Genomic DNA, 24,917 nt, shown 5'->3' on the forward strand with positions numbered 1-24,917 from the left:
CTTTACAAAATGACACTTGCTATTGTTGGTCTGGTGTTAGCCATTGCTCCAGATCTGCTTGGATGATTCCACTCAGAGTGTGAGCGGAGGTTAATGAGAGTTGACAGCACAGTTCCAGGCATGTGTGAAGAAATGTGGGACATTGTGCTGCTTTGCCACTGTACTCAAAATTTTCACCACATTTCATTTACTGGATCAGACAACTGAGTGACAGAGTGAAAATATGAGTAAAAAATAAGGCCCAGATTTTACTGAGACTCACCACTGACTGAGTAAGATCCATCCTCTTTGTTATCTAATGCTCTTCATACAGGAAATGCCAAAAAATGTTTACCAAAATACTTCCACTGCCTTTGCACTCATTTGGCAGTGAGGAAAAATGGTTATTGTATTGCATCTTGTTAATCTGCTATTCCAAGCCACTATGCTCCTAACGTCATTGTTAATTTTTCTCTCCTCCTCTCCCTCTGTCCCTTTTCCCCTCTTGTTCACACAGTCACTTCTGTCTTGCTGTTTGTGTGAAGCCCCTTGTGTTTCGGAAGAGCCTGAGGGGAATGTTTGTACCCCAGGGGTTGATACATCAGCTCAGGCAGGGTCTCTGTTCTAAACTGGAACTTGTTTAAGTAGATGTGGCCTCGGTTGTTGGGCTGGGACATTGATGGTTGTGGTTGGCCAGTGAGAGAGACATGATGCTGAGCAGGACTCTTACTGGATTCCCAGGCTTGGAAGGCAGAGATGGAGATCAGTGGTTGGGTGTTGGTCCTGGAGATCTTGGACTTGGGGATCTGGGAGGGTGTTATGGTGTTAGTGACAGGAAAATGGATCTCTGGTGGAAGGAGGAATGGCTTTTCTTTGGAGTGGAAAGCAATGGGTTGGAAAGTCGTAGGTGATGACTGACAGTATGTTTGGTCCATCAATGGGAAACTTCTATAGTAGTCTCTGGCTGTTGTATCTTCTGTAAGTAAAGGAAATGAGACTGGGATGAGAAAAGGGATGAGACTGGACAGATAGTTGCTTTGGTCTCTAGAATCAATCAACATAAATTCTGTTTGGACAAAATCACCCCCAGAAGGAATTAATTTAGCAGTATGACAGCCAGCATTTTTTTTAAAAAAAAAAAGCATATTTACTATTATTATTACTATTATTAAATATGAGGTTCATGTCATTCTGAGCTGAGAGTAAGTAAGGGAAATAAAAATCATTAAAATGTCTTGATTGCATTTGGAGCTCTTTTTCAATCTGGATTGTTTACATGGAAAGATACAATAGATTAGGAATATTTATATTTGGTCATGCATTCATCAATGTTTTATGATGGCCAATTCTTTTTTTCTGATCCTCAGAGAGTTCTTTGCCATGAGGTACCATGTTGAACTTCCAGTGACCAGTATGAGGGAGTGTGAGAGCGATGAAACCAAATTTAACACACCTGCTCCCCCTTCACACCTGAGACCTTGTAACACTAACAAGTCACATGACACTGGGGAGAGAAAATGGGTAATTGGGCCCAATTTGGACATTTTTATCTTAGGCGTGTATTCACTTTTGTTGCCAGCGGTTTAGACATTAATGGCTGTGTGTTGAGTTATTTTGAGGGGACAGCAGATTTACACTGTTACATAAGCTGTACACTCACTACTTTACATCGTAGCAAAGTGTTACTTCTTCAGTGTTGTCGCATGAAAAGATATAATCAAATATTTACAAAAATGTGAGGGGTGTACTCACTTTTGTGAGATACTGTGTATGCAAGATGGCGGCGCGCACAGTTGCAGCAGCTCACGGCTCTCCTTTTCAGTGCTCTTTTTTGTTGTTTTTGTATTATTTCTTTATTACTTGTTTGTGCATTATCGGTTCTACGAACATTCGCTATACAAGTCAGAACCTTATGGATATTGGGGACCAACACCGAATACATATTTCGAGAATCTTTCATCACACGCACAATATCCCAGACGACATAGCGAGATTGCCATGCTCTCCGTGGATTGTTGTCAGGTCCAGAAGGCGGCGCAGACGGAGGAGGGAGAGGAAGCAAAAGCGGGGATGCAGGTCCGGTATTATGTTAAGGCTAAGAAAACAACCACACAAGCCACCTTTACCGAGCCTTTTTCTCTCCAATGCCAGATCCCTATTGAATAAAATTGACAATTTGGAATTACAACTAGCTGGAAATCGCTGCGTTCGTGATTGCTGTGTTTTGATTATTACTGAAACCTGGCTTCATCCGAGGATACCCGATGCTAGCGTGCAGCTAGCAGGTCGTACTATGCTTCCCTGAGACAGGACTGAGGACTCCGGTAAGAGCAGGGGGGAGGGGTGGGACAATGATAGATAAACATTGTTCCCCTGACCTCGAGTACATGTCTGTAAGTTGTCGGCCCTTTTTTCTACCGAGAGAGCTAACAGTAGTAATTATCACGGCTGTGTATATTCCACCAGATGCCTATGTGAACACGGCGCTCTCTCTCCTGTTGAACACCATAAACGAACAGCAGCGGGCTTACCCCGACGGTGTTCACATAATTGCAGGAGACTTTAATAAGGCGAACTTGAAGACTGTACTCCCGAAATTCTATCAACATGTTAAGTGTTTTACTAGAGGGGCGAACACTCTGGATCATGTTTACTCCAACATTAAGCATGCGTATAGAGCCATACCTCTCCCCCACCTCGGCCAATCAGACCATCTCTCCCTCCTGCTCTCCCGTGCCTACACCCCCCTCAGACGCAGTGTCAAGACCACTATAAAGACTGTTACCACCTGGCCTGACGATGCATTCTGCAAACTACAGGCCTGCTTCGAACAGACAGACTGAGATTTGTTTGAACATCAAGAGCTAGAAACATTAACAGGAACGGTACTGGACTATATCAAGTTCTGTATTGGAAATGTGACTGTGGACAAAAACATTCGGGTTTTCCAAAACCAGAAACCTTGGATGACCAAACAGGTCTGCACACTACTCAAAGCCCGCGACGCTGCCTTCAGGTCTGGTAATAGAGCTCTGTACAGAGCCGCTCGTGCCAACCTGAAAGGTGGTATTAAGGAAGCTAAGGCGGTCTATAAAAGGAGCATAGAGTCCCACCTGTTCAGCAAAAATAAATGGGAGGTGTGGCAGGGCATACAAAACATCACGAACTACAGAGGCCGTGATGCGACAACAGGTGACCCGAGTGCGATGCTGGCAGAAGAGCTAAATTGCTTCTTTGCTCGCTTTGAAACATCACAACAACAGCACTCATCTGCTCCAGCCTCACCTCAACCCTCACCTGGCTCCCGTACCAGTCCAGCCCTGCCTCCATCCCCTTCTGGTTCCTGCACCACTTTATTTACTGTGAGGGAACACGATGTTAGACGGATGTTTCTGGCAGTGAACCCCAGGAAAGCTGCTGGCCCAGTTGGTGTACCTGGTAAGGTGCTCAGATCGTGTGCCCACCAGCTTGGCCACATCTTTACCAGAATCTTCAATCTCTCCCTGGCCCAAGCAGTCATCCTGTCCTGCCTAAAATCAGCCACAATCATCCCAGTGCCAAAGAAGTCGCCCACCACTAACCTAAATGATTATCGTCCTGTGGCCCTCACTCCAGTTATCATGAAGTGCTTTGAGAGATTGGTTCTTCAGCACATCAAGGGTTACCTGCCCCCAGATTCCGATCCTTATCAGTTTGCATATCGTGCAAACAGATCCACAGAGGATGCTATCGCCGTAGCTGTCCACTACGTGTTGAGACATCTAGAGCAGCAACAGAGCTACGTCTGGATGCTTTTTGTGGATTACAGTTCAGCTTTTAATACAATCATTCCGGACATTGTCATCACCACATTGGTCACTCTTAGCCTCCCCCCGCTCACATGTGCCTGCATAAAGGACTTTCTCACCATCTGGTCTCAGACAGTGAGACTCTGACCCCACCTCTCCTCCACCCGCACGTTGAGCACAGGTTCTCCACAGGGCTGTGTGTTGAGCCCCCTCCTGTACACATACGACTGTAGTCCAGTCCACAACAATAATCTTATCAAGTTTGCTGATGACACCACAGTGGTCGGACCCCTCTCAAAGGGAGATGAGGTAGCCTACAGAGAGGAAGTCCTAAACTTGGCAGCCTGGTGTTCAAAGAACAATCTGGCTCTAAACACCAAGAAAACCAAGGAACTCATTGTAGACTTCAGGAAGCACAACACTGAGCCGGCCCCCCTTTTCATCAATGGGAGAGGGTCCACACCTTTCGGTTTCTTGGCGTCCTTATCTCTGCAGACATCTCCTGGACGGACAACATCACAGTGGTTATTAAGAAGGCTCAAACGCGGCTACACTTCCTGAGGGTTCTCAGGAAGTACAATCTGGACCCCAATCTGCTGCTGATCTTCTACCGCTCGTCCGTCGAGAGCCTGCTGACATACTGTATCACGGTGTGGTACGGTGGCTGCACCGCGGCAGACAGGGAGAGCCTTCAGAGAGTAGTAAGTGCAGCACAGAAGATCATTGGCTGCCCTCTCCCCTCCCTGATGGATATTACACCTCCCGTTGCCTCAGCAGAGGAAAAACCATCATTAAGGACAGCTCTCACCCCGGCTTTGATCTGTTCAATCTGTTGCCCTCAGGGAGACGTTACAGGTGCATCAAAACAAGGACTAATAGATTTAAGAATAGTTTTTTTCCAAAAGCTATTACCATTCTAAACACATACATGTACTGATTTCTCAGCATATGTATATAGTGTCTCAAAACTGTGCATTTCATAGTACCTCCCCCATCTGCCCCAATATCTTGTTTATTTATCTGTTTATTTATCTTATTTGTCTTGTTTATTCTTCTTGTTTATTTTATGTACATGTTGGCACGGAACAAAAAAGGAGTGGCTCTTAATTTCATTGTACATGTGTATAGTGACAATAAAAGGCATTCATTCATTTTTATATATATATATATATATATATATATATATATATATATATATATATATATATATATATATATATATATATATATATACACATACACACAGTGGTGCTTGAAAGTGCATAAATATGACCTAAAACCTATGACCTGAATGTGCATAAATAAGTCCTTAAAGTACAACACAAAACACAACACAAAAATGAAAATCAACACAAAAAATCAAGGTCCTGCCATGGCCATCCCAGTCCCCTGGCTTGAAACCCATAGAAAACCTGTGGGGTGAGCTGAAGAGGAGAGTCCACCTACGTGGACCTCGAAATGTGAAGGATCTGGAGAGATTCTGTATAGAGGAATGGTCTCAGATCCATCGCCATGTATTCTCCAACCTCACCAGGGATTATAGGAGAAGACTCAGAGCTGTTATCTTGGCAAAGGGAGGTAGCACAGAGTATTGACTAAAAGGGTGCCATTAATTGTTGCACACCTATATTTAACAAAGTTTCTTTTTTGGGATAAACCTTTGATAAAACTTCTTGCATGTGTCGGCGTTTACATTACACTGTTCCTTTCTTTTGCATTAATAATTTTGTGTTTCATTTCTTACAGTTTCACTTTCCCTTCTGACGTATTTTTAATTTTTTTTCGAAAAACACTTTTGTTTTATGTTTTTGACTTCATCCACATCAGATCCGACTAAATAATAACCACTTATCTTCGACACGGGTACACCCAGTATGACAAACATTCAGCTTGTTCAGTGTGTTGAGTTAGTAATAGCTTTATTTGTGCTAAGTGTATATTAGTTATCTCTCTGATGGTGAAGATTGCAGCATTAGAGGTGCACATCCAGGCTCTAGAGAGGGTTAGTAAGAGTGAGAGCGAGAGCAACCCAGTCAGCCTCCCAATGCTTCTTCTCCCAGTCCACCCTGGCATGAAGCACATGTCCTAGGGTGACCTAGGGAGGTGCAAGCACTTCCTCCTCCAGTGTTCCCTTGTGCTTGCTCAGCATCCTATTGCCTGTGCCACAGATGAAGCCAAAGTAACCTACATTATGGGGCTTCTAAGAGAAGATCCCTCAGCCTGGGTCACTGCCATTTTGGATAGGCAGCCAGTTCTGTGGTCCTCCCTCTCCTCCTTCACTCCCAAACTGCAGAAGGTTTTCGACCATCACGTCCAAGATAAAGAGGCTGCCAAGTGCCCACTCTCCCTCCACCAGGGGTCTTACAGTGTGGCAGATTATTTAGTGGAGTTCTGCATCCTGGCCAACACCGGGTGGAATCAGGAGGCACTCCAGGGGGTGTTCTTCAGTGGACTCAATGAACAGGTGAAGTACAATCTAGCCCTGATTGATCAGTTGTACTCTATTGACATTCTGATCTCTCTTGCCATCAGACTGGATAAACACATGCGGGAGCGGCACTGAGAGAAAGCCAGCTGGCCCTAGGCCTCTCAAGCTCCTCTTCAACCTCTCTGCCTATCTGTCAACTTGGCCCCTGAGCCTCAGTCTAGCCTCTGAGTCCCTTCCAGCTCCCTTCTGCCCAGAGAAGAGCCCATGCAGATAGGCTGGGCCTATCATACCCCCGCTGAGTGTAACCATAGGTTTCAGGCAGGTGTGTGCATCTACTGCGTCCAACCAGGCCACTTCCTCTCTACCTGTCTTCGTCGGCTAAAAGAGGGGCTCGTTGAATGTCCACTTCTCCTGTCTCCCTGTCCCACTTCCAGATTGCAGCCACCTTGTGCCACAACCAGCTATACATTCACCTCCTCATGCTGATTGACTTAAGTGCCGAGGACAGCTTCCTGCATCTGGAGCTAGCGTTCTCATTCTGGCCTCTGGTTTTGTTACCTAATTTGGGTTAGTGTAATGCCTTACTGTCTGGCTGTTCCAGTAGATATATAAACAACCTCCAGTTAGTCCAGAATGCAGCTGCAAGAGTCCTTACTAGAACCAGAAAATAACACCACATCACCCCTAACTTATCCACACCTGTTGGTACCTCAAATAGCGAATGCTACAGCAGGACCATTTTCTTACAACGCCCCACAGTTATGCAACAGCATTCCAGTTAGTGTTTGGGAATCAAACGCAGTCTCAGTGTTTAAGTCCAGGCTAAAAACATATTTGTTTACTTTCTGTCTCTCCCTTTTAGTTATGAGTCCCTACTTACACAAAATACATTTTGCTTAACCATTTTGGGACAATAAGCATAACTAATAATCTCTCCCTCTCTTTCCCTCTCCCTCTCTCTCTGTTGAGCTACACATGTTACTCCTGAGATACCAGTGATCCTGACCCCTTCTGCTGTCCGGACCTGCCTGATCCACCCTGATGCACCCATATGAACAGTTATACTATGATGACTTGGAATTACAATCGCTGATAGCTTTAGCACTGCAATTGCCACAAACAGTTTTGCACTCAGTGAACAGTGGATAAATTCAACAAAACAGACTTCATCTACAAACTGTAATGAATTTCCTGGTTACATAACTGCACTGTTTGACTATGTAGTATTAGCACATTTATAGAAGGGGTGCATTTATTTATAATCTGCTGTTACCCAGATGAGGATAGGTTCCTTTCTGAGTCTTATTCCTCTCAAGGTTTCTTACTCATATCATCTCAGGGAGTTTTTCATCACCACCATCGCCTCTGGCTGCTCATTAGGCAATTATACATTTAAAATCTATATCCTGAATTTAGATGTTTCTGTAAAGCTGCTTTGGGACAATGTCCATTGTTAAAAGCCATATACAAATAAAACCGAATTGAATTGAACTGAATTATACAAAACTTAGTTCTGGCTGAATAATTTGATTGGACAAGTGGTGTTCCAAGAGTGTTGATACTTACTATAACAGCACTAGTACATTTCACTGTGTGTATCATGCCGTTTGTCTGTTTGCTATACAAAATTCTAGTTCTATAGGCTGTCAGTTAGTCTGAACTTTCAACGCTCTATCCAGCTGTTGCTTCTTTGGGAACTGCTTCCATTGACGGAGCAAAAAAAAAAAAAAAACCTAAATGTTTGGCCATATTGTGTCTTAAATGTTAGTTACTCAATATAAATTATTTTGTTTTATATTATATAAAATTAAATTGCATTACAGTAGGGAATTACATAATGTCTTATCTTCATGTCTCATTACACTGTTTACCAAGTTTTTTGAGCATCTTTTTATTCTGACAACATTTTTTTCAACAATTTTTTTGTTCTCACAATGTTGTTTCCAAAATTTCATGCAAAGTAGATTCAAGATAATCAAGGTGTTCACTTCAGCATAGAATTTATTAACACAATTTACCATGTACAGTGATATATAATAAGCTATACTAGTTGTATAAAACAGAATTTTACATTAAAACAAATATAGATTCAGTTACTTGCTGACAGCTGTAGTTCCACATTGTGAGTCTGACTGAGTGCTGGATGTGATAAGAGCTTGAAGGTAGGTTTGCACTCATCCATTTTTGGCTTTGTAGGCAATCATTAGTGGTTTAAATATGATGCAGGCAACATGGGGATGTGTCTTGTATAAGTCCTTCTGGATAAGGGCATCTGCTAAATCTGCTGTGTGTGTGTATACAGATGGATCTTTAAGCTCTCATTAGAACCTTGAATATGAACCACAAGAAAAGAAGAAAAATTATGGTGTGTGTATGTGTATGTGTGTGTATGTGTGTGTGTGTGTGTGTGTGTGTGTGTGTGTGTGTGTTTTGTCCAGCCATCCATACTGTGAGTTCTCAGTAGGTTTTGGCTTTGGTTTTAGTTAATTCTATTTTAATTAGTCCTTCAGTAAACCACTTCCTCTAAATCACCATGGTGACTGCATGAATTATCTCATATCCTGAATTAGTTTAAAAGTAATTGCTGACTAAAGGTCAAAAGGTGATTGAGGAAATAACCTTTAGTATCTCATATGTCAGCCATTTTTTAAAAACCATAAGCTTAATTAAATCTTAGGTTCCAATGTTTGACTTTGTGTTCAGTCACAAATGCAGTGTTCAAGAGGCAGTAGAGCATGGGTTTCCAAACCCTGGGGTCACTTGATTTACAAATGGGGTCACAAGAGAAACTCACAATCTCCTCTTCTGTTTCATTCATTCATTTTACAAATTAATATCAGAAATATCGAAGATTGATTTTGTGTGCTAATATTTTAAAATTTTACTGGGAGTCACATTTAAACAATCTACCTCAACTCTACCTCTACTAAACAGGGTTGTCTCAAATCACATACTTATGTACTAATCTAACACTAACACGAAACAGTTAATATATAGAGAATTTTCATTTAATTTTCCTCGCTGTATGTCGCAAGAAAACTGTGGTATCTTATCGCACCCTAGAAGCAGTTGACCCCCCATCATTCTCCACCTCTGTCTGTACACTCTTATTTCCTGACTATTTTACATTTGCATTTATTCATTTAGCAGAAGCTTTTATCCAAAGCGACTTACAAATGAGAAAATACAAGCAAAGCGATATATCAAGCAGAGAACAATACAAGTAGTGCTACCATACAAGATCCGTTTATTGAGTTCCAGAAGAATCAAAGTGTGCAGAGTAAACATGTAAGTGCCAGAGTAAATTTTTTGTATTTTTTTTTTTTATGGGTTGGTTAGGTGTTCATGAAAGAGGTGGGTCTTTAGCTGTTGTTTGAAGATGGTGAGAGATTCTGCGGTCCAGATTGAGGTTGGAAGTTCATTCCACCACTGAGGAACAGATAGTTTGAATGTTCTTGAAAGGGACCTTGAGGCACGCTGAGTAGGTACTACTAAGCATCAGTCGTTGACTGATCGCAGATTGTGTGAGGGAACGTAAGCCTTCAGGAGAGAGGTAGGAGGGTGCTGTTCCAAGGGTGCTTTTAAATTATCCTGTCCTTCAAAAATCCTCTCAAATTATAATTCAGCTATCTCAGCTGCTCTTGATGAGCTCTTCCCCATCAAGACAAAGCTGGTGCCCTCTTCTCACTCATCGCCTTTCTTTACTCTTGAACTGCAAGCAATGAATTGAGCGGGTCGTCGTCTTGAACAACACTGTAGAAGAACAGGCCTCACTGTTCTTTCATTATCTCTTACAGAACATCAGCTGAACTACAGAGCAGCACTTAACACTGCATGTTCAATGTACTTTTCCCCTATTATCCATCAAGCAAGTTGTAGACCTAGGGCCCTCTTTTCTATGGTGAACAAGCTAATTCACCTGCCCGCTCTAGACTCAAACAGCTCTGATGATATTTGACTCATTTATGCACTTCTTTCCAGATAAAATTGCATCCTTTTACAAACTTTCATGTCAACCATTTCTGATGATCCCTTGCACAAATGTCCGTCTGAACATCCTGTCCACCCTTTCTCCACCTTCACTCCAACTTACCCATCATCAGTCAGTGATTTAATTTTATTTTCGAACTCTTCATCCTGTCAGTTGGACCCTGCCCCAACCTCTCTTCTTAAACACTGTGAGTCAGTCATTTCAGCACTAATATCACATATGCTAAACACATCTCTTGCATCTGCCATTGTTCAAACTGATCTTAAAATTGCTGTTGTTACTGTTGTGACATTAACATATAAAATATCAATGTATTGTTGTTCCTTGTAGTGCAATCAACAAACTGTTTAAACATGGGCAGAATGTTAGAGAGGGAGGCATGGTTAAAATCACTGGTTATAAAAAATAAATGAGTCCAGATATTTAGCTTGCAGACTCATGGTAGTAGCATGCACTACATCACAGGTTGCTTCCACATACACAGATGAGGGAATGTAAACAACAATGGCGATCACAACAGAAAATTCCCTCGGTAGGTAATACACATATTTGTTCCTTGATGGTAGCATGTCCAGGATTACACCACTTGTTATTTATGAACAATGCATGTCCTTGAGCCACGTTTCACAAAAACACAAAAGGCTGCTCTACCGATTTCTGTCTCTACACTTTCTGGCTCCTGACGAGGGATTCTAATTCCTCCATCTTATTGTTTAAGGAGGAGACATTAACCATGGTAATGGATGGAAGTGTAGGTCTATAAGTTTCTCTCCATGTCCCCCCTCTCTCTCGGCGTCTTCTCCTGAGTAGTTCTCCCGGAATACTGTGTCTTGTACTGGCGAGTTTTTCTAACGGTGCAAGTTCCAGCAGTTCTTGTCTGGAGTAGACAATAACTAGTGGTTGACTCTGCTGTTCCACAAGGAGTAATTGTCTCAGGAGAAGGAACGAAAACAGCAGTCTTATCCACTTTATTCTTTTGTTTCGGGTGCAGTCGGTAAAAACAAAAGTAGACTACAATAGACTACAATCACACAGGCAAGCAATAAAAAGAATAACAATAAAACAATAAAACAAACAAAAACACACTAAGAACACTATAAAACAAACATGCTAGGCATTTTAAAACAAACGTACTAGGCAACAGTCTGCTGTCTTCTGCTCAGTCTGCTGCTTAGCTGGTGCCATCTTTTTTATTCAAATACATCCAATAGCTCACATAGCTCCTGAAGGAACTTCTGAAAGAATTTCATCTCTATTAAGAAAAACAAATCCCTTACTGCTCTTCTCACTCAGGATATCCCCCAGGGTTCTGTACTAGGTCCACTATTGTTCATAATTTATGATCTCCCACTAGATCATCTGTCGTCACATTCTCAGTTATCACTGCTATGCTTATGACACCCAGATTTATACAACCGCACATTTTGATGAAACACATGCCATCAGCTCATTAACTGCTATCAATATTGTAAAAAATTTGGTTAAACAGTAATTTCCTCAAATTCAATGCTGACAAAACCGAGAACATGATTTCACACTTAAGAATTCTTCTTCTTCTTCTTCTTCTTCTTCTTCTTCTTATTATTATTATTATTATTATTATTATTATTATTATTAAAGGTAGTGAATTTTTTTAAACCATGTCACCTTGTGACCTGCTTTGCATACCAGCAAATGCTAGTAAATGTTTTTTATTTACTTTTTAAAGATTTTTGATTTGAGACATGTATGTACTGCACAACAGCAGTTTAAATAACATTTTAAGTGTCATCAGTGTATTTAACATGACTGTGCATAAAATCACTGTTTTTTGTCAAATTTTAAAATTGTTTGCTACCTGCCCTGTTGTAAATAAAAACATACTTTGCACTTGTATCTGCCCCCTTCACATGACAGCCAGGCTGTATTACACCACCTTGGTGTGAATTCTTTTCCTATAACAACAAAACACTTCCCACTAGGTGAGTCAGTGCAGGGAATATTCCTTTGGTTTTTAGTCACTTATGTTACACACACATATATATATATATATATATATATATATATATATATATATATATATATATATATATATATATATATATATATATATATATATATATATATGTTACTTACATAATACAATGCTCAATTGTTACATTAGTAACATAGAAAGGTCTAAGCTTGGGTTTGCAGAAAATTCATAATGTCCATTTGGGGTTGTGTCCAAAAATAACCCTCAAATTAGAGTTCACACTAGAACCTTGGTCATTTCCAAGTTCCATTCTAAATATTAGATCACAAACTTAATTTTAATCAGAATTGTTGCAGGTGGTTATTTTATGTTGGAGCATGTGTTTCGTGTTATTTATGGTTGTTAGTGACGTGCATACTGTAGGAGATTTGGGTGTCAAGTTTTTGCTCACCGTTATTAGTCCTTATAAGGCGTCCAGATATTCCATTAGATCTGGACGGATGATGCCCTGCCCCTCTGACCATGCACTCTGCCTCACCTGGCAGCTTCAGCCGCTCTGTCAGGGGTCTGGTGAGACAAGATTTATAACACTAATAATCATTACTGTACACTTGCAATAAAATAATTATTAATATTATTATTGTTATTGTTATATTTAAATAATAAATACTATAGGCACATTGTAATTGTGCTCCACAGTGTGTGTAAGCAAGGAAAGCATAAATAAACTGATTAAAATATACAGTATTAGGAAACTAAATAAACACAAGACTTCACACAGAGGGTTTAAATTAATGAACAAACTAATGAGATGGAACAAGGTAGAGCTGAACATGATTATAAAATTAAGCAATAACAAGAAGAGGACAAAAATGGGAACTAATACAAAAACAAGTTTTACATATTATTAACAAAATTATATGGTATTAGTCACTTAATTAACAAACTGTTACGTGGTATTGGGCACTTTATTAACAGCAATATACCTTATTAGCAGAGAACTAAACTGTATTGGACGTGTTATTATTTGTAACTGATTTCTCCTCGTGCTCCCCTCTGTCCTGTCACCGCCCCTGTTATGTTATTGGTTCTTTCCTAATGTCTCAGCTGTTTTGTATTATCCCCTTAGATTATCTTGTATATTTAAACCCCTCACATGTCTTTGTTCTGGGCAAAGTAGCGCTTTTCTGTGTTTTGCCACAAGTGCATAACCAAGTTTTTGTTCTGTGTTCTCGTTTCCGGTTCATTGATCTTGTTCCTAGTTTATCACTTTTTGTGTTCTGCCTTTGCCCTGTCTACTCTGTTTGCCGATCTCCTGAACTTTTATCTGTTTTTGACTATGATTTTGCCCTACAATTTGGGTTTGTATGCCGCTCTTCATTAAATGCTTTAACTGCACTTGCATCTGTCTCCAACCCCATTACATAACAGAGAATTAAACTGCTCACATTATGTTGGACACCGAGTATAGTTCATTTTTACACTGTGTGACCAGAGGCCTGATGAACTTGAATTCAGCATGAGCTTAATGATCAAAATCCCACAATTTACTGCCTAGATTTTCATTCTAACTGATTTATTTTTTTTACATACAGTGGATATAAAAAGTCTACACACCCCTCTTAAATTAGCAGGTTTTTGTAATGTAAAAAATGAAGCTAAGTTAAATCATGCCAGAACCTTTCACCTTTATTGTGAAATTGCAATATATAAATACCAATTCAAATACACCCAGGAAAAAAAGACAAACAAAAAAATTCCAATACCCAGCTTGCGTAAGTGTGCACACCCTTTTACATTTGGGAATGTGGCAGTGTTCTGAATCAACAAATCTCATTCAAACTTATGTTAAATATTAATTAGTATACATCTGCCATAAATTAAAGTGACTGATTAACCCCAAATAAAGTCCAGCTGTTTCTATAAGATTTTCTTGACATCTTATTGGTAACATCCAATTGGAAAAGCCATGGGCTGCAAAGATCTTACAAAGCAGGTACAGGATCTCATTGTTGAAAAATATCACTCAGGAGAGGGTTACAAAAACATTTCCAAGGCATTCGATAGACCAGAGAACACTGTAAAGACAATAATCAACAAGTGGCGAAAATATGGCACAACAGTGTCACTACTAAGAACAGGACATCTCTCTAAAATTGATGAGAAGATCAGGAGAAAACTGGTCACTGAGGCTGCCAAGAGGCCTACAGAAACATTAAAAGAAGTGCAGCAATTTCTGGCAAGTACTGGTTGCTCCCTATATGTGACAAAAATCTCCCAAATTCTTTATATTTTATATGTGGGATTTGGCATATGCCTTTATCCAGAGTGACTTATATTTGTCTAATTTATACAGATGAGCAATTGAGGGTTAAGGGCCTTGCCCAAGGGCCCAACAGTGGTACAGCTTGGCTTGGACCCTAACCCTAACTCCTGACCTTCTGATCAGTATCCCAGAGCCTTTAAACACTGAGCCACCATTACCCCCACAGTAGTATATATTTGGGCTATGGAGTAGGGTGGCAAGACAGAGGCCTTTTTAAACCACAAAATAAATATAAAATACATTCAATCTCCCAAAACCATGTGGAATAATGTGCTATGGTCTTAAGGCTTCTGCTAAAACATTTAAGATGAAGAGGAATGTCAGCTTTCAGCATGACAAAGACCCAAAGCAAACCTCCAGATCAATAAAAGAATGGCTTCACCAGAACAAGTTCAAGGTTTTGGAATGACCCAGCCAGGTTCCAGACCTGTACAGCTCGGCTCAACCACACTCAAGCCAACCAGGACAGCCAGAAACCTTGGGATAATTCTTGATGACAGCTTGACAACTGCGGGGTCCTGTAGGTTCATCCTGTACAACATCAAGAAAATCAGACCCTAACTCACCGAACAGGCTATACAACCACTAGTCCATGCCCTTGTTAACTCAAAACTGGTCTACTGCAACTCACTACTCTCAGGCCTCCCAGCAGCTCCACCAAACCCCTTCAAATGATTCAGGATTCAGCAGCACGCCTCATCTTCAACCAGACCAGGAGAACCCATATCACACCCCTCTTCATCTCCCTCCTTTAGCTTCCTTTAGTCACCCGCATCAAAGTCAAGGCCTTGATGCTCACCTACAAAACATAGTCTGGAACATCACCCTCCTACCTTAACTCTCTCCTGAAGGCTTACGTTCTCAAACGCAATCTGCGATCAATAAACGACCGATGCTTAGTAGTACCTACTCAGCGTGGCTCTAGGTCCCTTTCAAGAACCTTCAAACTAACTGTTCCTTACTGGTGGAATGAACTTCCACCCTCAATCCGGACCGCAGAATCTGTCACCATCTAAAAGAAACAGCTAAAGACCCACCTTTTCTGTGAACAGCTAAACAACCCTTAAAATAATGAAAAATTCTCTGGCACATACACGTCTACTCTGTGCACTTTTCTTCTTCTGGAACTCAATTAATGGATCTTGTATGGTAGCACTTCTTGTATTGTTCTCTGCTTGATATCGCTTTGCTTGTATTTTCTCATTTGTAAGTCACTTTGGATAAAGGTGTCTGCTAAATGAATAAATGTAAAAATGTAAATGTAAATCCAATCAATAATCTGTCAGATAGACAAAACAAAAACACACAGCACACTATGAAAATAAGTCTTTTCAAGAGACAGAAAATACATGTGCCAGCTATAATAAAGGATGGCAATTGATCAGCTTATTTAAAGAGGTAATTAAATGTATACATTCATCATAGGTATTTGATAGCACAGAGACACACAAACAGAAACTATAACCCAGTATTCCCCGTATCCAAGGTGTCTTAATACAGTTCAAAATATGAGAGTACATGATACAAGAGAATTTCCTTTCAATAATAGTCATCAAAATTCTTGAATAACACAAGAATTAGATGGAGAACTGAATAGAGCTATGGGAATTATGTTGTGATGAAAAAAAAACGAACTAAATACAAATAATTTAGTATTTTAGCATCTTCAGAGTAGACCCCCTTTTTTGCCTAGAATTTCCAGAAATGTATTCTTGGCATTTTATCAACCAACTTCTTGAGGAATCCTCCTGAGATGCTTTTTTAACAGTATTAAAGGAGTTCAAACCTATGCTGGACACCTATTAGCTACTTTTTAGAATATTTCACTCCAAGTCATCCATTAAAATTTAAAATAAAATGTTAGTTATGTAATGAAACAAATGAATATGTTGGCACAATTATATTTTTGTCAATACAATACCACAATTTCAGTACAATACAATACCACAATTTACAATACCAATTTCAGACATTTAGTCCTACACCTTCAGATCTAAAGATTTTTAAGATCATGAAAAACATTTCAGTCGAGTATCTCCAAATTTTTGACCAGTAGTGTGTATATATTACTTTATTTGCTTTTCTGACAGATTCTGGCTGATCATCAGTACAGGTTTATATTGCCATAAAATCATTGCTGCTTATTGAGGACCTACACAGACAGATCTCTTTTTTATTGTCAAGATCTTACTTTATGTTAATTTCTCCACTGCAAGAATCTGTTTCAATCTTACTTAGAATCTTAGAATTTGTCATCTGATCTGGTGTGTGTGTGTGTGTGTGTGTGTGTTGACTTTGCTTGTTTACTCTTCAGTCTCTAGTGTCCATTCTGTTGCCATCTCCATGGAAACTCAGCTGTCACTCATCATTTCTTGAAGTTACCATCTTTTGTCTCTTGTCAAAACAGAACAGCATTCTGTCTAGTGATGAGCAACTTCATAATTGTACAGCGCCCTCCACTAATATTGGCACAGAAGACTGAAAATTTGTCTTTATCGTTTAATCTTTTTAACATTTGTCTAAAAAAAAATCACAAAAATACTCTGCTCTAATGGATATCAAAGAATTGCAAACAAAACACAGGTTTATAAAAAAAAATTGCTAAATATAGGTGTGCAACAATTATTGGCATGCTTTTAGTCAATACTTTGTGCTAACTCCCTTAGCCAAGATAACAGCTCTGAGTCTCCTCCTATAATGCCTGATGAGTTTGGAGAATACATGGCAAGGGATCTGAGGGATCTGAGACCATTTCTACATACAGAATCTCTCCAGATCCTTAACATTTTGAGGTCCATGCTGGTGGACTCTCCTCTTCAGTTCACCCCACAGGTTTTCTATGGGGTTCAAGTCAGGGGACTGGGATGGCCATGGCAGGACCTTGATTTGGGTGGCTGTGGATCAGTAGGGTTGGCGGTTTGATTCCCGCTCCATATGACTCCACATGCCGAAGTGTCCTTGGGCAAGACACTCAGCCCCAGGTTACTCCCGATGACAAGTTAATGCCTTGCATGGCAGCTCTGCTACCATTGATGTGTGAGGGGGTGAATGAGACATGGTGTAAAGCACTTTGGATAAACATTTGCCATTTGATTTTTTGGTCAGTAAACCATTTTTGTGTTGATTTTGATGTATGTTTTGGATCACTGTCCTGCTGGAAGATCCAACCACGGCACATTTGAAGCTTTCTGGCAGACGCAGTCAGGTTTTCATTTAATATCTGTTGATATTTGATAGAGTCCATGATGCCATGTATCCTAACAAAATGTCCAGGTCCTCTGGCAGAAAAACAGCCCCAAAACATTAAAGAGCCACCACCATAATTAACCATGGGCATGAGGAACTTTTCCATATGGCTACCTCTCTGTGTGTGCCAAAACCACCTCTGGTGTTTATAACCAAAAAGCTCTATTTTGGTTTCATCTGACCATAGAACCTGTTCCTATTTGAAGTTCCAGTAATGTCTGGCAAACTGAAGATGCTTGAGTTTGTTTTTGAATGAGAGCTTTTTTTTTCCTGAAACCCTTCCAAACAACTTCTGGTGATGTAGGTGACTTTGGATTGTAGTTTTGGAAACTTTCTGACTCCAAGATGTATCTAACTTCTGCAATTCTCCAGCTGTGATGCTTGGAGATTTTTTGGCCACTTGAACCATCCTCTTCACAGTGTGTTGAGATGATATAGACATGTGTTTAATTCCAGGTTGATTCATAACATTTCCAGTTTCCAACTAAGTGAATTTGGCCTATGTGCTACCTCATATTTATACACCTGTGATATAGGAAGTCATGGTTGAACAATTTCTTGTTCCTGTCACCCAGGTGTACAAATAATAATAAAAAAAAATCAACGGGAATATACTTCAAATATATTTTTCTAATATCTATTGGAACATCTATGTGAGAATTTTGTTTGCAGATTACAGCTCAACTTTCAACACCACACTGTCCTCTAAGCTAGGGCAGACCTAGGACTAAACCCTTCATGTGCAGCTGGATCTTCAGCTTCCCGACCAGGTGGTGAGGATAGACTTCAACATTTCTTCATCACTAACTCCTAAAAACCATAAAACCATGATGCTCTGAGATCTTTATCTCTTACAAAGTGGGACTTGCCACCAGGAACATGAACAAGTATAAGATCGTATCCTGCAACGTACACAGAGCAGTGAAAGAGGTGAAGCAGTGCAATGGGAGGAAACTAGAGTCATAGTTCCAACAGGTTGCAGAGAGTATCAGAACGGTAAATGCTTTAATCATTTAAAGTGCACGACGTGAGGAAGGCTATCAGGAGAGTGAACACGGGGACGGCAGCAGGAACAGACCGTGTCTCAGGTTGAGTCCTTTGAGCCTGAACTAATCAGCTAGCACTGGTGCTCACAGAGATATTCAACCTCTACCTGGCACAATCGGGAATCCCACATGCTCACCACCAAGTTGGAGTACCTGCGACAAGTTGGCCCCTCCCTGTGTTAGTGGATCACCAGCTTCCTTACAAACAAACCTCAAGCAGTACAGCTGGGCAGACATGTCTCACCCTTCCTCACCCTCAGCACTGGAGTCCACTGCTGTACTCATTGTACACTTATGAGTGTGTGCTCACTACCAACTGTAACACCTTTGTCAAGTTTGCTGAGGACACTGTTATGGTGGGCCTGATCTTTGATAAAAATGAGAAAGCCTACTTGGAGGAGATTAAAAGCCTGGAAAACTGGTGACAGGAGAACAACCTCCTCCTGAACAACAGCAAGACAAAGGAGTTTATAATGGACTTCAGCATGTTGCAGGAGAGAAACTACCTCTCTCCTAAGATCAATGGAAATCCAATGGAGAGAGCAGACAGTTTTCAGTACCTTGGTGTTCACATCATGCAGGACCTGTCATGGTCTTGTCACATCAGCACCATGGTAAAGAAGGCCTGGCTGCATTTTTACCACCTTAGATGCTTAACAGACTTTAAAGTTCCCTCTAAGGTGCTAAGGAACTTTTAACCCTGCACCATCAAGAGCAACTTTGATGGGAAGCATAATAGTGTGTTTTGGAAACAGCACCAAGCAAGATAGGTTCAATTCAATTCAATTCAATTCAATTTTATTTGTATAGCGCTTTTTACAATAGACATTGTCTCAAAGCAGCTTTACAGAAATATCAACACGGTATACAGATATTAAAGGTGTGAATTTATCCCAACTGAGCAAGCCAGAGCTGAGTGGCGACGGTGGCAAGGAAAAAACTCCCTAAGATGTTTTAAGAGGAAGAAACCTTGAGAGGAACCCGACTCAGAAGGAAACCCATCCTCATCTGGGTAACAACAGATATTGTGAAAAAGTTCATTATGGATTTATATGAAGTCTGCATGGTGTTAAGAGCAGCCGTAGTCCCAGCAGTCTGGAATTAAAGAAGATTTGAGCTCCATCCAGAGGCTGAAAGGATCAGGATCTCTAGTATCTCCATAAATTCGTGTGGGGCTCGGCGAAAGGAGAGAAAGGTGAGCTCTCCTGAGAGTGGTGTGATAAGTTGAGCACACCATCTACAATGAGCTCCCTGAACTGCAGTCTATCTACAGGCAGCGGTGCTGAACCAAGGCCAGAAAGATAATCCGGAAAATGGACTCTTTTCTCTGCTGTGGTCAGGGAAGTGCATCCACTCTCTGAAAACCATCACAGAGAGAATGAAGAGGAGCTTCTTTCAACAGGTCAATTGGGCCCTCAATCAGGACAACACCAAGTACTAGAGCTAGGACTTGCTTTCACAACACACACACTACATTCCTTAATACATTTTCTGTTCATTAATTGTATCCTTCTATTCATTCATTATATCCTGTATTTATATCTTGTATTTATAAATATTTATGTTTTATATCTGTGAGCAATTTCAAGACAACAACCTCAACTTAATGTTGAACAGCATTAAACTCCACAAATAATTTCACATATCTGCACTTTATACCAATTATTGTCAGACTGTTGCTGCCACCAATCTTTATATCCTACATTATATTTTAAATTTTTTTTTTATACTTTTTTAAATACGTTTCCTATTTCTAACTGTATAAAAGTAAATTCTGTTCAATGTAAATTCTGTTTTATGGACAACAGGCAAAACACTACAAAAACCAAAATCAGGAAACAGGAATTTGAAGAAATCAAAAGGTTCAGTACAGCTTGGACGGCAAACACTGAAACAGCCCAGAACAAAAGACACATGGGGGTTTTACATATGCAAACTAATCAAAGGGAGAAACAGAACCACCTGTACATGTGTACAGGGTTACACATGTAACCCTGTACCTTGAGAAGGGAACGAGATGTTGCATTTAGCATAACACTATGGGAGCTCCTCTCACATGTGACCGGCATCTGAAGCTTGTGTAAAATCCTGCCTATTTATAGGCCTGCCATGATCAGGTGACGTAGCAATTAAGCGAGTCACGTGATTTAAATATGGCACATGTGAACCGCACCATCAGCCTCTCTTATCTGAAACGAAGACACAATTCGCAGGCCTGCCCTGATATGACAAAGCTACACAACGTCTCGTTCCCTTTTCAGGGAACAGGGTTACATGCATAACCCAGATGTTCCCTTTTAAAGGGAACTTCGACGTTGCATTTAGCATAACACTATGGGAACGAGAATACCCACTCTGTTATACCGAGGGTACGGCCTGTTCAAAAAGACCCAAGCCCGAGGGTCACTGCAAGACACTCGAGTCTGGGGTGGAATGAATATCCAGGCTGTAATAACTAATGAATGTGTGTGGTGTAGACCACCCTGCAGCAGCACACACATCCTGTAAGGATACCCCTTTGGACAAAGCCTTCTTGGAGGCAACCACCCTAGTGGAATGAGCCCTTAAGCCACAGGCGCAGCGAGACAGCGTGCCTCATAAGCAATACAGATTGCTTCCAGTATCCACTTAGAGATGGGCTGCTTTGACAGAGCATCACCTCTACTGTCACCGCCAAAGCAGAACAGCAGCTGCTCTGACTTATCCGGAGCAGTGGATGTAAGTACAGAGAGCCCTTACTGGACACAGTAGGTGAATTCTCTCTTGTTCCGGTGTGGGGAATGGAGGAGGGCAGAAAGCCTGCAACAAGGGTGGGCATGTAGGCACATTAGGAATATAATCCAGCATAGGATACAGGAAGGCTTTGGCTAATCCAGGGGCAAAGTCAAGGCAGGAAGGGGCAACAGAGAGAGTTTGTAGATCTCCTTCTCGCTTGAGAGATGTTAAGGCCAGCAGAAGAGCTACACCTTTAGAGTCAGAAGCTTCTTAGAGGCTCACTCTAAGGGCTCAAATGGGGTCCCTGACAGACCTTCCAGGACCACAGAAAGGTCCCAGGAAGGAATGTGCAGCCTGCATATGGGCCTCAGCTGCCTGACACCACACATGATCCTCGAAGTTAGTGGATGTTTCCCCACAGGGGCGTGGCCGGCTGAAATGGGGGCCACATAAACCCTGATTGTAGAAGGAGCCAGTCCCACTGAGAAACGTTCTTGTAAGAACTACAGGAATGTAGCTACTGCGCAGTTCACTGGGTCTACAGTGGATCCCTGCAGATGGGAATCTCCGAAGGAGTGCCATCTAGCAGGGATATTATCTCTGGGAACCATATTCAAGCTGGCCAATAAGGTACTACTAGCAGCAGACATAGATTGTCTTGGGGAACTCTCACTAGAAGTTGTGGAAGCAGAGCGATTGGGGGAAAAGCATACAGATGTGACCTAGGCCACATGTTCACCATGGCGTCCAGCACTAATTGTGCGGGAGGAGTAAAGCGAACCACAGCGGGCTGTGTGTTGTCTCCTCGGAGGCGAACACATACAGTCCCGCTTGGTCAAACCTCACCATATGGACTCCACCACTTGTGGATGGAGCCACCAATTCCTGGGCCTCAGCCCCTGCCTCAACAGGATGTCTGCTAATATATATTCCCAGAATGTATACTGCACTCACTGACGAACTTTCTGTCTGCCCAGAGAAGAATTAGTTGCACCTGCCTGAACAGGGAGCATGGACATAATCCTGGCTGGTGGTCAATGTATGAGACCACCGGTGTGTGGTCTGTAAAAACATGGTGACCTCTCAATTGAGGAAGAAGGAATTTCAGTGCTAGAAATATGGGCCAAATTTCTAGGCAATTTATATGCCAGTCCAGATGAGGGCCGACCAGAGACTGTGAGCTGGACAGCTGTCTAAAGCCGCACTCCAGCCCATGAGGGAGGTGTCTGTCATTACTGTCTTGTGCTAAAGAGACACCCCCTAGAGTGTGACCTAAGGCTAGAAACTGGGGACACTCAAATTCTCAGAGCACGTAGGCATTGCCGCGTGACACTGATTATTCTCCGAGGTTTCATCCTTGGAGGAAACCCCCAACTTTCTCCTGTGCAATAGGCCCATAAGTGCCAATAGTCTCCCAAGATCCAGCTTTATCTTGCTCAATGTTGATAGGATTGACCCTTTGCATGTTGGGGATAGAAACGCCCTCATCGTAGTAGAATCCTTAAAACCCCTAGAAAAGTTGTCCACTGCACTGGGGAAAGCATACTTTTCTGAGGTTCATCCTGAGCCCCAAGCTCTTCATGTGGCTGAGAACAACATCTCGATGTTGAACCACCAGTTCCCTGGATCGTGCTAGAATTAACCAGTCGTCCAGGTAGTTTAGTACATGGATGCCCTGGAGTCACAATGGAGCCAGAGTGACATCCACGCACTTTGTGAAGGTGCAAGGGGATAAAGCTAGTGGTATTTCTATGTGGAAATATGCACCTTTTAGCTCTATCATCACAAAGCAGTCCTCAAACTGAATCTGTGGAACGATAAGCATCTTGAACCTGTATGTCCGAAGAGTACAGTTCAGATGACGCAGATCTAAAATTGGTCGCAAACTCCTATTTTTTGCAGACCAGGAAATAAAGGCTGTGAAAACCCCCCTCCCTCAGGGATCGGGGTACATGTTCTATGGCCCCTTAGTCCAAGAGGGATCTTACTTCCTGCACTAATGTCAGGCTCTGGTCTATGCTGATTACTCTGCTGAGCACAAATATGAACCGGGGAGGTCGAGCAATAAACTGGACCCGGTAACCCTTTTCTACTGTAGGCAGTACCTATGTAGACACATTTGGCAGTAGTTTCCATGCTGCCAGAAGGTCTTTTAGTGAGGTTAACTATTCCACATTCTATTGGAGGGAAAGCATCAGATTTTCGTTGCCCTGTGACAGCTCGCTGACCAGAGAACACTGAAAACTTGGGAGCGCCTTGGCTAGGAAAGGCCCTACAGTAGCACTGGGGGCTAACTGCCCTAACAACCTCATATCCCCTGATACGTCCCTCCATGGCCCCTCAGGACCGCTCTTCTTTGCCTGCTTGGCCTTTATGACCATTCTCCGATCAGGCCTAGTAGCAGACTGCGACTGTGGTTGCCCGGTTCCCCTGGCTGTCCACAGGGGTTGACGGGGTGCCATACTCGCCTTCTGTGTCTCCCTCGCACTAGTGCTGGTCCGGGCTCCCGTCGTGGATGCCTGGGTTAACTCAAGACAACAGGTAAGGAACTGGCTGAATGCCAAACTATGTCGAGCTCACTCAGCAGGTCTGCTTGGTAGGCCTGTAACACTGTCATTGACTGCAGTGACCCACAAGCAAGACTACTACCGCGTAGGCCTTGCCCACCAATGCCACGGTGGCCTTACACAGTGGCTTGGATGGCAAAGCCAGCCCCCCTAATTGTTGATGGAGAGAGGTAGCTCGCAAGCACCTCCACCACCTTCAGCATAGCTAAATAGCCATGCCGTTCATTCCCCACAATGGCCCAATAATCCAACATCATGGGGTTATAAATACGGCTTATGCGTGGTTTTCCCCCAGAAGCCTGATATTTTGTCAGGCATTTCTGGAAGACGGGGGAGTTTCTGCAGTGTGGGGATTTATTTTCACTGGGGAGAAAAAGGCTCATCTAGCCTTTGTAATCACTTCAAGCAGCTCTTTATATGCTGCTCTCAGTTTTTAGCACATCCTTCTGGCTCCTCGGAGTCGGAGAGGAATTATTACTATTATTTTTGTGTGGGTTTTTTTTCTTCCCCTTTTGGCTTTCCATAGCGGAAGGAGGAGTTGCGATGCGAGCTCCAAAATCCAGCGGAGAGCCGAATCCGGAAGACAGAGTAAGAAATAGAGCAGCGCTCGTCTTCCGGATCCATAAGAGATCCCCTGAACCTGAGATGGCTAGCTGCCTCGGCAGCGGCCGGCCCAGATCCGTGAGGCTCCGAAACCTAACTTGCTTCGGCTTCCGAGAAGCGCGTGAGTCGCAAGCTGAGCTGCTTAATGTAGGCATTTCCACGTGTAGCCTCTCGAGGCTGCGATCGCATGCTACAGACCTAGACACTTCACCCAGAAAGTGTGCACTGTTCCCCGTGATGAAATCCTCTGACTCATATTATTCTCTCTCGGTCA

At 42.0% G+C, this 24,917-nt stretch overlaps 1 protein-coding gene across 1 annotated transcript in view; it reads right to left on the minus strand.

Moving 5' to 3' along the window:
* Positions 1–488: 488 nt before the first annotated feature.
* Positions 489–24,917, minus strand: part of LOC108272503 (protein shisa-8) — a 36,871-nt gene continuing 12,442 nt past the window's right edge. Inside the window, exons 4-5 of the mRNA XM_053684215.1 lie at positions 12,535–12,707; positions 489–976 (exon numbers count right to left, since the gene is read on the minus strand). Of these exons, the coding sequence (XP_053540190.1) occupies positions 489–976; positions 12,535–12,707 (661 nt within the window). The remainder of the gene's footprint in view (positions 977–12,534; positions 12,708–24,917) is intronic.

The sequence above is a fragment of the Ictalurus punctatus genome, chromosome 12 (assembly GCF_001660625.3).
Source record: "Ictalurus punctatus breed USDA103 chromosome 12, Coco_2.0, whole genome shotgun sequence".
NCBI lineage: Eukaryota > Metazoa > Chordata > Actinopteri > Siluriformes > Ictaluridae > Ictalurus > Ictalurus punctatus.